This window comes from Psittacula echo (genome assembly GCF_963264785.1).
Source record: "Psittacula echo genome assembly, chromosome: 4".
In the NCBI taxonomy this organism is placed as follows: Eukaryota; Metazoa; Chordata; class Aves; order Psittaciformes; family Psittacidae; genus Psittacula; species Psittacula echo.
In genome coordinates, this window is record NC_137738.1 from 75,969,424 (window position 1) to 75,983,674 (window position 14,251).

Consider the following 14,251-nt stretch of genomic DNA (forward strand, 5'->3'; position numbering starts at 1 on the left):
TGATGCAGAGGGGGAAGTGGTTGGGTAGAAGGGAGATTTAAATCACAGTAGCTTTGCCTTTGTGCAACTCAAAAAGTATTTACCTTCTGAAGCAGTGTTAGGCAGCTACAGTTTCCGTGGCTGCCTTGATAAAGCTCAGAGCACCGTCTCATTCCCAGCCAGTGAAAATCATAAAAGAGGCTCCGGGCCATGAGGTAATGTTCAAATTCATGTCACTACATAATTATTTTGTTAGGAACTGCGCAGCCTGGGCAGATCCGAAACTCTTTGGCATTGTGGTGAACTTCCCTGTCATGCAAGATTTTCCCATGTTCTCAGAGACTACCAAGGTGCAATCAATTCCCTGGAGCTCTGCTCAGCAACACACAGAGATGGCTTCAGGTGTGCTCAAGCAAGAGCTGTAGGTAAAATCTTTCCTTTATGCCTATCATGGTTTAAGCCCAGCTGATAGCGCAGCACCACGCACCCGCTCACTCACCCCCTGCCCTTTCCCCCTCCCGAGCAGGATGAGGAGGAGAATCGAAAGAATGTAAACCCCACGGGGTGAGAGGAGAACAGTTTAATAACTTACAATAACAATAATATACTACTACTGATGATGATGATGATAAGGGAAATAACAAGGGGAGAAAATATAAAACTAGAAGGGGAAAAAACCCCAATAAACACAAGTGATGCACAACACAATTGCTCCCCACCTGCCAACGGATACCCAGCCTGACCTGAGCAGCGATACGGGCCTTCCAGGTAACTGCCCCCAGTTTATATACTGGGCATGACATTCTGTGGTATGGAATACCTCTTTGGCTAGTTCGGGTCAGGTGTCCTGTCTCTGCTTCCTCCCGGCTTTTCGTGCCCCTCCTCACTGGCAGAGCATGAGAGACTGAAAAGTCCTTGATCGGAGTAAGCATTACTGAGCAACAGCTAAAACATTGGTGTGTTATCAGCATTGTTCTCAGACTAAAGCTGAAACACAGCACTGCACCAGCTGCTAGGAAGAAAAACAACTATACTCCAGCCAAAACCAGGACAATGCCAATGCTGAATTGCTGAAATTCACCATATTCTTCTGCCCACTTGATCAGTTAAAGCTATATTTAATCATATGGCAACCTCGGGTTTATAAGGAGTTAACCACATGTGGCACTGCTCTGCTGTCATGCAGCAAGACATTTTTATCTACATGCAGTGTGCAACACTTCCACATAATTTACACATGACATAACTTACACAGGCAAGTCCACTGTCCCCAGAAATTGCACCAGTTGTCAACCCCTGGGGACATCCCTGCATGGGATCCCTTCAGTTATTAAATACAGTTCCCAACAATTACAAGTAACCAACTCCAGGCAGCAGAAGTAGGTTTAGAAAGCAGCACAGAACAGCTATATCATCCACACCAGGGCCTCACAGACCACAAAATGCTTCCTCCTGACTCGTCACATCTGCTCTCCACAGCTGTGGACTAACCAGCATGCCTGCAACGGGCCACAGAGGGAAAAGACCAGGCATTAGCGCGGGTCCCTGCTATCACAAGGGATTAGTTAAAGAAAACTCCCAGCTGGGAGCCATGCCTTAGCTGCAGAGGGGAGGCAGGAAAAATTCAGTGGACTGTTTCAGACTCATCTTGCGGAAAAGCTAAGAAACAAGCAACAAACAAATCACCACAGAAGTCACGTGATCCTTCAAGAAAAAATATCCTTCCTCGTCACTCACAAAATCATTTCTCTCACAGAATTCCTGAAGCTGGTACTGTATTCATTCAATAAATATCGCATTGAGGAAACACATGGAAATACTACGGCAACAAATGCCACATTGTCCTGCCTCTTTTTCCTAAGAGTCCCTGGCATTTAGGACAGTCCAGCTGAAGAGAAATCAAAGGCAGTGTGATAGTGACGTGTCACTAGTACAGACAGCAGTGGGAAATTAAGTCATCTTTTTAATGTACCTTGCCACCATGCCATTTTTTGAAGGTCTAATAGTATTGCTATCAGCAAAGCAAATAGGAAAAAATTTTACAGAGCAAACACATGCATGTTTTTCTTAGACCTAATGGAGAGCTGCACAAACCATGGTATCTTACGTGTCTCCCATTGCATGGGCCTGACCTGGACCCAGAAACTTATGTTAACCTTCTTTAGCAGACACCACCAGCAAAAAGACTACACCTAAATGTTTCATCTTCCACTCCCCAAAAAGGACAGAGATTCCAGAAAAATGACTGTACGGCTTGGCACAGTGGGCTAGAGCTTATGCTAATATAAATCAGTACAGCAGCACTTCAGTCTCTAATTCACACATACGCAGGTCTTGACTATATTCTAGCTCATGTGGCAACTATCACTAAAAACAGACCTTCTCACCTAACCTTTTCTACCTAAGTCCTCATTCCTTCTTAGTCTTGTGTGAGAAAATAAAAACGTAACTGGAAACACTACAGACTGATTTACTGAAATGATGCCACGTCTTTCTTTGGCAGCTGTGTTCATATGCCCATGCTTAGGAAATGTTTACAGGAAAGCATATTCTTTGCACTGGTAAATGGAATTTTTTCTCCTGTGGAGTCTATTTCAAAAAACTCACATCAGTGAAGTAAAAAAATAATATTCTTCCATGCCCTCCCATATTTTTCTTCCTATCCAAAATACATACTATTTTAGTGTCTCCAAAAAAAAATGAAGCATAAATACCAAGGTCAAAACTGTTCAGGGAGTGAAAAATACTTTTTCCTTTGTAAAAGAAGGCCTGCAGATCTGTCAAGTTCAGAGTTTTCTTTAAATGTGTTATAGTCCTCATCTATTATCCTAAAATTAAGACCCAAATTAGCACTGTTTAGTTATGCAAGTAGCCAAAAATACATAGTGTGAGCCACTGCTGTTGAGTTATGGCTAAATTTGGGCCACACGATAGAAGGAGGGGCAATACAGCACTCAAATGCATGCAATAGGGATTGCTAGTGGACAGCAGTACGCAGGCTGACATCCAAAGCTAAATGAAGCCAACAGGCCTGCAGCAAAGGGGCATATACCTGCCAGCACTACATACACTTCCCTCCACAGCCACCCATTACCCTACTCCCCATTTCCACCACCCCTTAGTCTTTTCAGTCATTTTTTGCAATTTTGGTGGGTAAAAGCACTAAGCAATTATAAAGGGAGGTAAAGAGAGGCAGGGTAGCAGTGCTGCCTATGAGGAAAGGCGTCAAGGGACAGAAGAAACAATCTGACATGGATCAGAATTTATCACCTGAGGGTCTGGTCAAGAGACAGGCTAGCTCAGCTCTAGAGGACGAGAGACAGGCAATAGGCACAGACATTTTTGCAGTTAAAGCCACGTTTTACCACAGTTTGCAGTCACTAACAATTTCCAGCTTTTGTCCACAATGCAGAGTGCAGGGATACTCTCCTGAAAACCAGGACAATTCATGATAAAAATAGTTTCTCCAGCTAAATCCAAAGGTTTTTCTCCAGTCTGGTTTTACTCCACAATCATAAGAGTGGAAGAAAATCCAACTATAAGAAACACAAGCAGAAACAGTCATGGCCGGAACAGAATAGATACTGATTTACCACAAGTTATGAAGAGAAGGAGTGCTGTCCTTCTTCTCCTCTACCGCCTCACCGTGGCATTCCCTGTGTCTTTCTACTTCACAACCAAAGGACTCACGGTACCTTCCTGCTTGTCTCTTTTACCACCTCAGCCCTTCTCTCACCAGCACTGCCAGATCCATCCCTGAGGAAAAACACCATCTCCCACCCACCCAGACAGACAGACACTGCCAATGCCAGGCAACCCTCCCCTTGCCCTAGTGCATCCACAGTCCCTTCCACAAGCAAGCACCAAGTTTCCTGCCGACCGGCCCTTCCAATGTCTTTTCAGACTTAGGTCCTAATTCAGTCATTTAATTCTCTGCTCAGTGTCCTAAAGTAAAACAATCAATTTGATGGTTTATACTATTATTTCCATTGTCAGCGGAGTGATCATAGAGCTGCCAGTTGCAAGAACACAGTACTCAAATGCTCTGTGGTTTATCTGAGACACTGCATGCTGGGTAGGAAAACAAAACGGCTTCATGTTTCTAAAACTAAATCATCTCTTTAATCACAGGCCTTATGACAGATATCCAGCAGATACCATCCCAGATGCTTAAACACAAGTGCAGGCTCCTTCCAGCTTCTGCCCAAGACTGGCCTCTAAGAACTATCCATGGACTCTTTGTCATGCACATGACATTATCACTGTCTACCATACCCAAAGAAACTATATTCCCATGAATTACACATTTACAGCTGTCAGCTGTTTTTTAATACTACAAAGAAACCTTTCTTGACAGCAGATCCAGTCTATGAAACTACACAAAAAATTCAGAATAATGTCAGCCTTAAGCCTTTTACGTAACTGAACGGGAAATTAATTTCATTCATTTAGTTTTCCCTTGGTGACTATACACAAACACACAATCTCACAGGCTTCTGCCCATCCTGCTTTCAAGGCACTACTGGCCACCATTATTACCCACTTTGCTGTCCATAAAATAAACACAGAAAAAGCCACTATTACTGCAGATTAAAGCAGCTGCAGTTTTTATTCCGACTTAAAACACAGGAGAATCATAATAGGACAAAATGTGGCTTAGCCTGTCTATGCCAGAGATCTGGAATTATCAGTACCACCCTCATCACATCAATTGCTGCAACTGGAGCAAAATTCTAAATTCTATTTTTAAATTCTAAAGCCAAGTCACCTCTGAAACTCATCCACTGCAAATAAAGCATTCAGGAAGTATTTAAGTTTCCTATTAAAAGGGAGTGAAAGAAGGAGGTTTGTTTTCATATCGTTTTTCTTCCATTTTCTGGAATGCATTCAGAGTCTGTGATGACAAAGCCATGTAACATTTCTGAGATCACAGAATTATTTAGATATATAAAAACATTACCAGAGACTTTCTTCATTAGTAAATACGGGCAATATAAATCCCTGGCCATGTTTTCTACGCACATACTTATTTGGACTACAGTGAACCCAAGTGAACCAGCACAATCTCTTGCCATGTTCTATACAACCTCTGCAGACAGGATCTCAACTCTGCCTTCAAAAGCAGGTAGTCAGGGATAGCTGAGCATTGGAATCCATAATGCTGGCAGTGTACATAGTCATGAGAGTCTCAAGGAGAAGTCACCTGTATATGACTGAAGACCCACGAATTTCCCAACCGCTTCCTGCCTCTGCAGGTACTTGCAAGCCCTCAACACTTCAGTTTGGATCTCTTTCTAATTAGACACCACTAAGAACACCACCCTTGAGCCATCTGGAGCTCCACTGTTAGCTCCCTTCCTTTTCTCTTTAAAGCTACCTTTTTTGTACCTGAAGGGTAACAGCCAAGTGCATAGCACACTTCTCCTGACACTTCACCCCAATTCCTCCCATCTCTCTTCAAACGCTTTCCAGAACACAGTAGAGACTCCCAGGGTCAAACCAGAAGTCATTTTAGCCCAAGGTCCCATCTTCAGCAATAGTCAACAACAGACATCTGAACAGCATAAAAACAGAAGTAGTACACAGTGACTCTTCCTGGCATAGTCTTGCCAGCCTATGCAATCTGAGACTTAGGGCTTGAAAAGCCAAAATCAGTGGGTTTATACTGGACCAGCCATTGGTGGACTTACTTCTCATGAAATTGTGCAATCCCATTTTCCATCAACTATACCTGGGACACAGAGTTCCACAATTTACTTCCATCTCATGCGAAGGCCTACCGTATTGGGTTTACATGGCAAGGTTTTGGTAGCAAGGGGGACTACGGGGTGGCTTCTGTGAGAAGCTGCTAGAAACTTCCCCTGTGTCTGATAGAGCCAATTCCAGCCAGCCACAAAATGGACCCACCACTGGCCAAGGCCAATTCCATCAGCAACGGTTGTAGAGCCTCTGGGACAACACAGTTAAGAAGGGAAAAAAAAAAAAGCAGCAACTTCAGCTAAAGACAGAAGTGAGAATATGTGAGAGAAACAGCTCTGCAGACACCAAGGTCAGCGCAGAAGGACGGCAGCAGCTGCTCCAGGCACCAGAGCAGAGATTCTCCTGCAGCCCATGGTACAGCCTATGGTGAGGCAGGCTGTCCCCTCAGCCCATGGAGATCCACTGAGGAGCAGATCAACACCTGCAGCCCATGGAGGACTCCCTGCCAGAGCAGGGGGATGCCCAAAGGAGGCTGTGATCCTGTGAGAAGCCTGTGCTGGAGCAGACTCCAGGCAGGACCTGTGGCCCCATGGAGAGAGGAGCCCATGATGGAGCAGGTTTGCTGCCAGGACTTGTGACCTCACAGGGGATCCACACTGGAGCAGCCTGTTCCTGAAGAACTGCAGCCCATGGGGAGGACTCACATTGGAGAAGTTCACAGGGATTGTCTCCCATGAGAGGAACCCCACACTTGAGCAGAAGAGTGTGAGGAGTCCTCCCCTGACAGGAAAGCAGGAGCAGACACAAGGTGTAAGGAACTGACCACAATCCCCATTCCCCATCCCCCTGTGCTGCTGGGGTGGAGGAAATAAAGAAATTGAAAGTAAAGTTAAGCCTGGATGGATTCAACAGTGGACACAGAAATCTGGGAATTTTTTCTTCTAGGTTCTCCATCAATACAAAAGTTCATAAGAGATCACCCTCTTCTCTACTAGCTCCCTTGTCTCTGGATCCAGCCCCAAGACATCCTTTCCAAAAAACTTTCCCTTAATTCTGATTTTGCACAGATTATCTGCATGTGCTGACTATTTGAAAATTTATTTTTCATGAAGCATAGTTACACATACATGTTGAGGTGTAGGTTACAGATGCAAAATCATGGGACTCCTGGTCTCTAGCTGTTTGGCTTTTTAGGCATTGATGCAGAATTGGGCAGAAAGGAGCTGTCTCAGTGAACTGCCAGGAAAACCCTTTACCACGTAGATCTTCAGCACAGATTTTGTTATTACCAGTCCACCATTTTATTCTGAAATAAGGTGCAGAGGCAACTCAAGGTTAACAAAAGTGACTGGCATACTTAGGCCATTCATTCCCATTTAGCTGTTACTTTACAACTTACTATTCCTGGTTGATTTTACTGGTTCACATACTAACAAAGTCAGAACTGTATCATTAAATATGCAAAACACGCCTTCTGGTAAAAGCAGTTTTCCCATTGTCTATATGGATGATCACTACATGTCTGAGCTTGACACATGCTCTCACAAACTCTATCATGTTTTGTAAATCCTAGCTGAGTATTAACCATGCTCTAGCTCAGTAACCTCTGTCAACAAGTACATTTATTCCCCTCTAGAAGTACAGAAAAGCAGTGCAAACTAATTAACAAAAAATTTACAGAGAATCCAAACTACTCATATTATTGTAAACCAGATTCTTCAGTTCACAAAGTAGTTTTCACTCACCATGACTTAAATACATTATGTTGTACCTTAAATACCAGAAGCTTTAACTAAATCTTAAGAATTAAAAACCTTCATGCAGTCAGGTAAATGATGACACCTCAATACATATGAAAGCTTTTCTTAAAACTGATTTGTTTTTCAACTTATATGCTACTTACTCTTTCCAAATCATTCTAGCACCAGCAAGGAAGACAGACTTTTCAGAAGCTCTCGCAATAACGTGTAAGATTTCTCATACACTAACACACAGTGCAATGTCTGGGTAGCAAACCCTGTAAGACAACACTTCTTGCCAATGCAAACTACATCTTTATTGATCAATGACTGGATAAATATGCATGGCAAGAATCAGTCTTCATTGTAATCACTGCAAATCAAGCCATTCATGCAGAAAATTTGATTTGCCTATTATTCCCATCATTATTTTTTCTGTTGTTGACCCAGAAAACCTAACAGCTCAAATTGCACGTAAGCCATTGTTATCTCCTGCAGTCATTTTCAATCAGGGCGAGGATCCTTCTGATACTGCGTCTCCACAGAAAATGTGTCAAGGCTTGATACGGTGCACAGAAGCAGCTTTAGTTAGTGTTCTGTGTTTTTCTGAAGTCTGCTGCAGACAATGGAAACATACTCTCTGCTGGTGACACACTGTCCTTTTTTTCAGTTGTGCTTGCTCACAAGTTTACCTGCAGCAACAAGATCCTTCTTGCAGACATTGAGTTGGTCTGTTTTCACTACATTTAATCTAATTAATTTCATTTCTGTACCAAAACATAGGTCTTAAACAGTCTCCCTTGCTTCAGTATATTTGGGTTGTGCAGTATTGAGACAAGCTCAAAATATCAGCACTTCTTTAAATGCATGCTGCATGCACACTTTCTCCCTCACTCCAAAGAATGAAAAGTAGCCATTTATTAATAAATGTATTTCTTTTCCCTTTGTGATATGAAAACCGTGACAAAGATGTGAACCAACCTCCACTGCTAAAGCCTTTCTCTAATGGACCATTTCCTAAGAATCACTCAGCTATCAAAATTCTACTTCCAGTAACATTAAAACAGTGAATATTTTATCAACCATAAGAGGGCAAGCACTCTATTTCTTATACAAAGCAAGAGTTATATTATATAAACAAAAATAACTGTGCCTTAATTCAACAAGATCCTTTTACAAAACTAGCTCAGAAATTTAGACCAGTCCATGCACCATACCGAGCTGCTGCTGGAGTACCAGCGTGCATCCTTAACTTTCAGCAACTGCAGATGCACTTTGCCAGACAGGTATGTAATAACTCTTGTGCTTAGATATTCAGCTGAACTCAGCCTGCAAAATTAAACAGCTCTAGTAAAAACACTGTCCTCAGCCTTTCCTCTGTCCCCAGTTCCCAACTCTGTGCCCACCTCAGTTCCATCAACACAAATGTTTGCACACTGAAGCAGGGAATTTGTCTGCCTAAACAAATATTCAACAAAATCAAAACTTTATTTTTCAGTCAGATCAGTTTTTCAAAGAGGTTAATCCCCTGCTTTTGCTGTCACCATGCAAGGAAAAATACAGAGTATAACTGAGCCAGCTTAGGAAACATTGCCACTGAATTTGCAGCATGACCAAGGCAGGCGATCAGTTCCAGCTTTCTGGTTATTCAGCACAGTCAACAACTGCAGCTACACTCTGCCTTCCTTAATACTTATTCTGCCCAGACACATATGGCAATAAAAGTCATCAAACTCATGTGCACCACAGGAACAGTAATACCACTGTATAAGCCCCTCTGCGTAAACCAATGCCCAAGTGACAGATAAAGCAACATTTTCTGCACACTAATATATGCAGGAATGATGTCATTTAGAGAAGATTTTGTGTGCCTGGAGATACATTTAGGTTTTTTCCTTCATCTGCAACAGCTGGCCTAATAAAACCTCCCTCAATCTTCCTTCAGTCACATTCTTAGACTAACACAGCTACAACAATATCTTATTTTAAGGTTGTTTTGCTCTTCAGTGAAGAATTCAAAGCTTCAGAATCCTGTTCTAACAAACTTCTTTCTGAGTAACCCTATTCACAACAGAGTATCCACTCCTGAATCACTTCGAGATACACGCCTTCAGCACTACATCCTGTTACAGGGCAGTTCCCTTGCTCCTGGCCCATAACAGTTCTGCTTACGAATTTGTTCACAGAGAACGAATGACTAACAAATTATGTAACTTGACTTTAAAGAATGGATGGCCACATACTAAATTTTAAGGGGTTTTGCAAAAGGAAATCCACTACATGCTCAGCACCTTTTTTATTTTTTCCCTGTTCTATTTATCAAGTAAAAAAGCATGGAAAAATCAAATACATATTTAAAAGGCAGGAAAAAGATTGAAAATTAGCAATAAATCCGTGCATTTCAAGCAATGTACTATAGCATTTCTTCTTCTTCCTCACTGTATCTAGCCTGATAAAGTGTCATTCCTGTTCCTATCACCCACCGTCACTCTGACTTCAGCAACTCCTAGTGTCAAGCATTGTCTGTGCGCTGTGCAGACAGAGATAACCATGTATTGTCACACGCCTGGAATTACTAGTTGCTTGTCTGCTTTTTAACGTTGAAAAAGACAACATCACACAGGCTGAAACTCATGGAAAGCTCACTGAACTTGATGTTAAGCAGAACAGAAGGAGGAAATAAAAGCCAGCATAGATAGAGGAAGAAAAGACAGTTTTTCTTTTAGAAACACTAAATAATTTGGTTTGGGTTTGCTTTGTTCTTGGGGGGTTTTTTATTAAAAAATTGTCAGGAAAGGTTTGAGGAGGAATGATGACATTAAAGAGGCAAGCTCACTACTAACAGCGTAACAAATACATTGAAGTTATTTTCTTCACAGAGTAAGAATGTTCCTTTATCCACTGCTGACTCCTCCACCATGTTTAGCCCAATAGGCTTGGTCTGCACTTTTGCATAAGCACGATCTAAATATGGCATGTAGTGTGTTATGGAGACTTGAGATAAAGGACCATAGGCATAACAGCCTTCTCGTTTCATTTGCATGCAGATTTTAGATGACAGCAAATCTGTCCTCCTAAAGTAACTGCCTTAGGCATACATCACCACAACTATCAGTGTTAGATGTGTATGCTAACAGATTAGGCACATAAATTTGATTTAAATCAGGAATGAACACTTATTGACTTTTTTTTTTTTTAATTACCCATAGCACGACAGAAAATTTGCCTCAGGATTATGCTTTTACACTGGCTGCCGGAGGACATACATCTGATAACAGTATAAAATTAGAGTGGATAAACAATACCCAACCTGAAGTAAAGCCTGCCAAGGCACAGGTCTGGAAAACTATTTCAGAGTATTTGAAATAGCCAGATGAGTTTGGGTCAGACATGCTTTTCTGCATATGGGGCCATGAATTTTTTAATCTGGTCAAATGCACTTCATCACACTCAAAGCCTCAGCGTATACAGGTTGTGAAGAGAGGTGGGTTTTCAGGAAGGCTTTGAAATGAAGATGTGATGCTTCCAATTAAGGCATCTACATTAAGACATTCCAGAAAAATCAGCTGACACCAACAAGAAGAAAGTTTATTATAGCAGGGTAGATTTTTTTAGGACTTTATACTGCTCCCAGACTCTCCTTCTGACAAATAAAAAGCTAGAGCTTGGGTGTCATTTATGTTGCTTCATGCTACGAGCAGTCCAATAGCTGGATTATCCAGACAAAAATATTTTCTTTTCATGAGGGAAAATCTCAAGCAGGACATCTCTATGCTTCTGTTCCCAGATGCCCTTTATAAAAAGCGGCAATGACAAAGATATCTCAGTTTTCCAACTACTCAGAGCTGCCACCACTACTCTGCTGCTGCCCACAGTCTGTTCCAAGGTTTACTTATCATCAATCTGCAACCTGTCCCACAATTTAGTTCTTGATCCTTGAAAAATTATGTTTCTGCAAATGCACAGAGCCTCCAAGTAATGGTATCTGACACAGTCATCTCCATTTTCCTGTTGTCCTCATGTCTTCCCTTTCTTAGGGCATGAGAAGCAACCAGCTCCAGCTGCTGTATCACTTTGTTTGTTCCACCCTTACCATTATTCCACTCCCTTCCACCTTGCACCTTAACAACATGCCTACCAGTGAGCACCTCTGCCAGTACTTCTTCTTCAGTGGCCACACTACATTGACCAGAGTACTTCTTGACTCCTCAGAAACCCCACATCCATCCCACTTTGCTATTACTTGATTATTTTCAGAGTTTACAGTGAGCTAGCACACCCATGCAACCGCTCACTATCCAGCGCAGTCACCTACCTGCAGACAGAGACAGCAGAATACAAGATTGTTTTCCCAGAAGTGACTCCTACTTGGTAAAATCAAGTTCCTATTTTAGTACCGTTTAGAAGCTGTGATATTTTAAGAGCAACGAAATACTTGTGGGAGACAGCAAATCTAAATCCTTCCAGGCCAATTCCACTCTCTTACCTTTCTCAAAGACCATTTCCCTGCTCAAGATGGTCTCGTTATCTCTGATCACTTCTCCCGTTACGGTGACCAGGGCTGGGCTGTCCGGCAGCAGGGCTATCCCAAGACTCACGTTTGCTCCAGGCCTGATGTTCCAGGGAACTGCCACCAGGAACGTAGGGCTGGAAAATCCAAACGGGCAGAGAGAGAAAGGGCAGAGAGTGAAATGAAATCCCCAGGCAAGTAACAGCGTCCACATAACAGCGTACGATACATGTTGGAAGGCTCTTCTGTCGCACCCGCGGCGGAGGCAGGAGGTGATGCCGGCTGGCCGTGCCCGCGCTCCGGACAGGCTGCCGGCGGGCGCGCGGTTGCCCTCGGGGAAGCGCCCCGCTGCCCCACACTGGGCGGAGAGGCGCGGCGCCCCGCACACCCGCTCGCACCCGACCCACCCGGCCCCACGTACCCGGCCGCCGCGGAGCCGCACAGGAGGAGGAGGAGGACAGCGCCCAGGGTCCGCGCCATGGCCCTCCGTGCGCTCTGCCCGCGGGTTCACCGCTGTGAGCACGACAGGACCGGGCGGGGGCTGGGGCCGGGCGGGAGGCGCCGCCGCGGGCGGGGGAGGGAACGAAGAGGCCGCTGCTGCCCCAGCGCCAGGCGCTCTCCGCCGCTGGCAGCCGCCTGAGCACCCGGGGGGCGTTCCCTAGGCCGGCCCGGGGGTAGGCGGGGGGGGGGCAGCGGGGCACATGTACACACACGTCCACATCCAGGGGTGTGTTTCTGCTCCCCGCAGCCTTCGCGCTCGACAGCTTCGGGTGGATGCAGCTGGAGAATGGGTGGGATTCCCAGGCCAACACAACGTCCTACAAAATAAGCGCGGAGAGTAATGTTTTGCGCCTGTAGCGTCGAGCAGAGTGGCAGCGTGTGTCGGGAACTGCCCCTGTACCGATAAGGCTTTGCACTGCAAAGACTTGGCGAGCCCGCCGAGGCGCGCTGGCCTGGGGCTCGGGCGCGGAGGCAAGAAGGGAACGTTTCTGGGTCTGAACGGGGAGAACAATTCTGGCAGAAATTAAGGGAGTCCTATAGCTACTTAAATGTGAACCAATTGCTAATGTAGCTCTGACTGGACTGTCCTATGTGCCCAGTACCTGCAAAATATAGTCATGTCTGCATATGCGTCTTAACCCACTTTCAGAGTCCAAAAAGTGCACTGAAGCAGCTTGGGTGAGATTCTGTTCCTCTAGTACGTTCATTGTAACTGTGTAGACTGTACACACACAAAGATGTTTCGATTCATCTGAATTCTTTCATCCTTGCAAAAACCTAACACATTCAGAAATTCCACCCTGCTCTTGAAGTCTGCCTCTTCACAAGTGCTGGGCTGGCATCCTCTGCAGACAAAATACAGTCAGTTATAGCCCTGAATAGAAGTACTGTGTTTTGTTCTGATGAAAATCAGGTATGAATAGTAAATGTACATAAATGCTGTGCTCTAACAGTAGCCAAGGCAGTCATGCAGTCTTTTCACGTATTTTAAATTTGCTTTTATAAGTTTTCATACCTCTGCTGATTCTTTTTGGAGTGCCAGTCTTTGTAGTGATAGGAGAGAGGGTGCCACCTGTGTAGGCTAGGGAGGAGATGATAATGCAGCAACCACAGCTGATCCCTGGAAGGTCAGTCAGTCTGGGCAGCTCCTCAACTGCAAAAAGTGCATGATGAGGCAAAGTTTAGCAGATGTTTGCTGTTGTTATTTGTAAGTCGTTGACTCATTGCTTGTGAGAAGCAGGCAGGGAAGATGAACAGTCACTGTCACTCCTTTCACTGGAGATGGTGGGGAAAAGTGCTTACAAGTAGTGCTGCATCCCAAGCGCCCCAGCCTTGCATGGTAAAGCTGCTCACAGTACACATTTCTCCAGTCTCTGGCACTGAGCCCAACTGGCACTCCACTGTACCTATCAATACTAATCAGCTCTCTGAGTCTTCAAAACAAGGTGGTCGTATCCAGACTTCCTATTGGGTATGGTCTGTGCTAACCCTGAAACCACAAACAAATTGTTCAAGAGAGCCCTTGCTGGCCAGGGCAAAACCATGCCAAGGTCAGCTTGAGCTTAGACACAATTAACTTCCAGTCCCAAGAGCATTTGCTGGCACTGTTTAATTCATTAGCATGGATGTAGCCCAAAAGTCCGTTAGCAAAGTGCATACAAATGTAACAGATTTTGCCCATTTATGCAATAGTATTGTGGACCCCCATCCTCCTTTTCAATTTTAAAGGCTTGTTATTTAAAGATACTTTTGTATATGTATTTGGTCTGTTCTACAAAAATACCAATAAAGGAATCCGACAGTAGGAAGTAAGAGAAGAAAT

General features: G+C 44.0%; 1 protein-coding gene across 1 annotated transcript in view; it reads right to left on the bottom strand.

Moving 5' to 3' along the window:
* CD109 (CD109 molecule) overlaps positions 1-12,408 on the bottom strand; it is a gene marked incomplete at both ends in the record, with an annotated part of 77,126 nt that extends 64,718 nt beyond the window's left edge. The window contains 2 exons of the mRNA XM_080615988.1: positions 11,905-12,065; positions 12,350-12,408. Coding sequence (XP_080472114.1) covers positions 11,905-12,065; positions 12,350-12,408 — 220 coding nt within the window. The remainder of the gene's footprint in view (positions 1-11,904; positions 12,066-12,349) is intronic.
* Between the last annotated feature and the right edge of the window lie 1,843 nt (positions 12,409-14,251).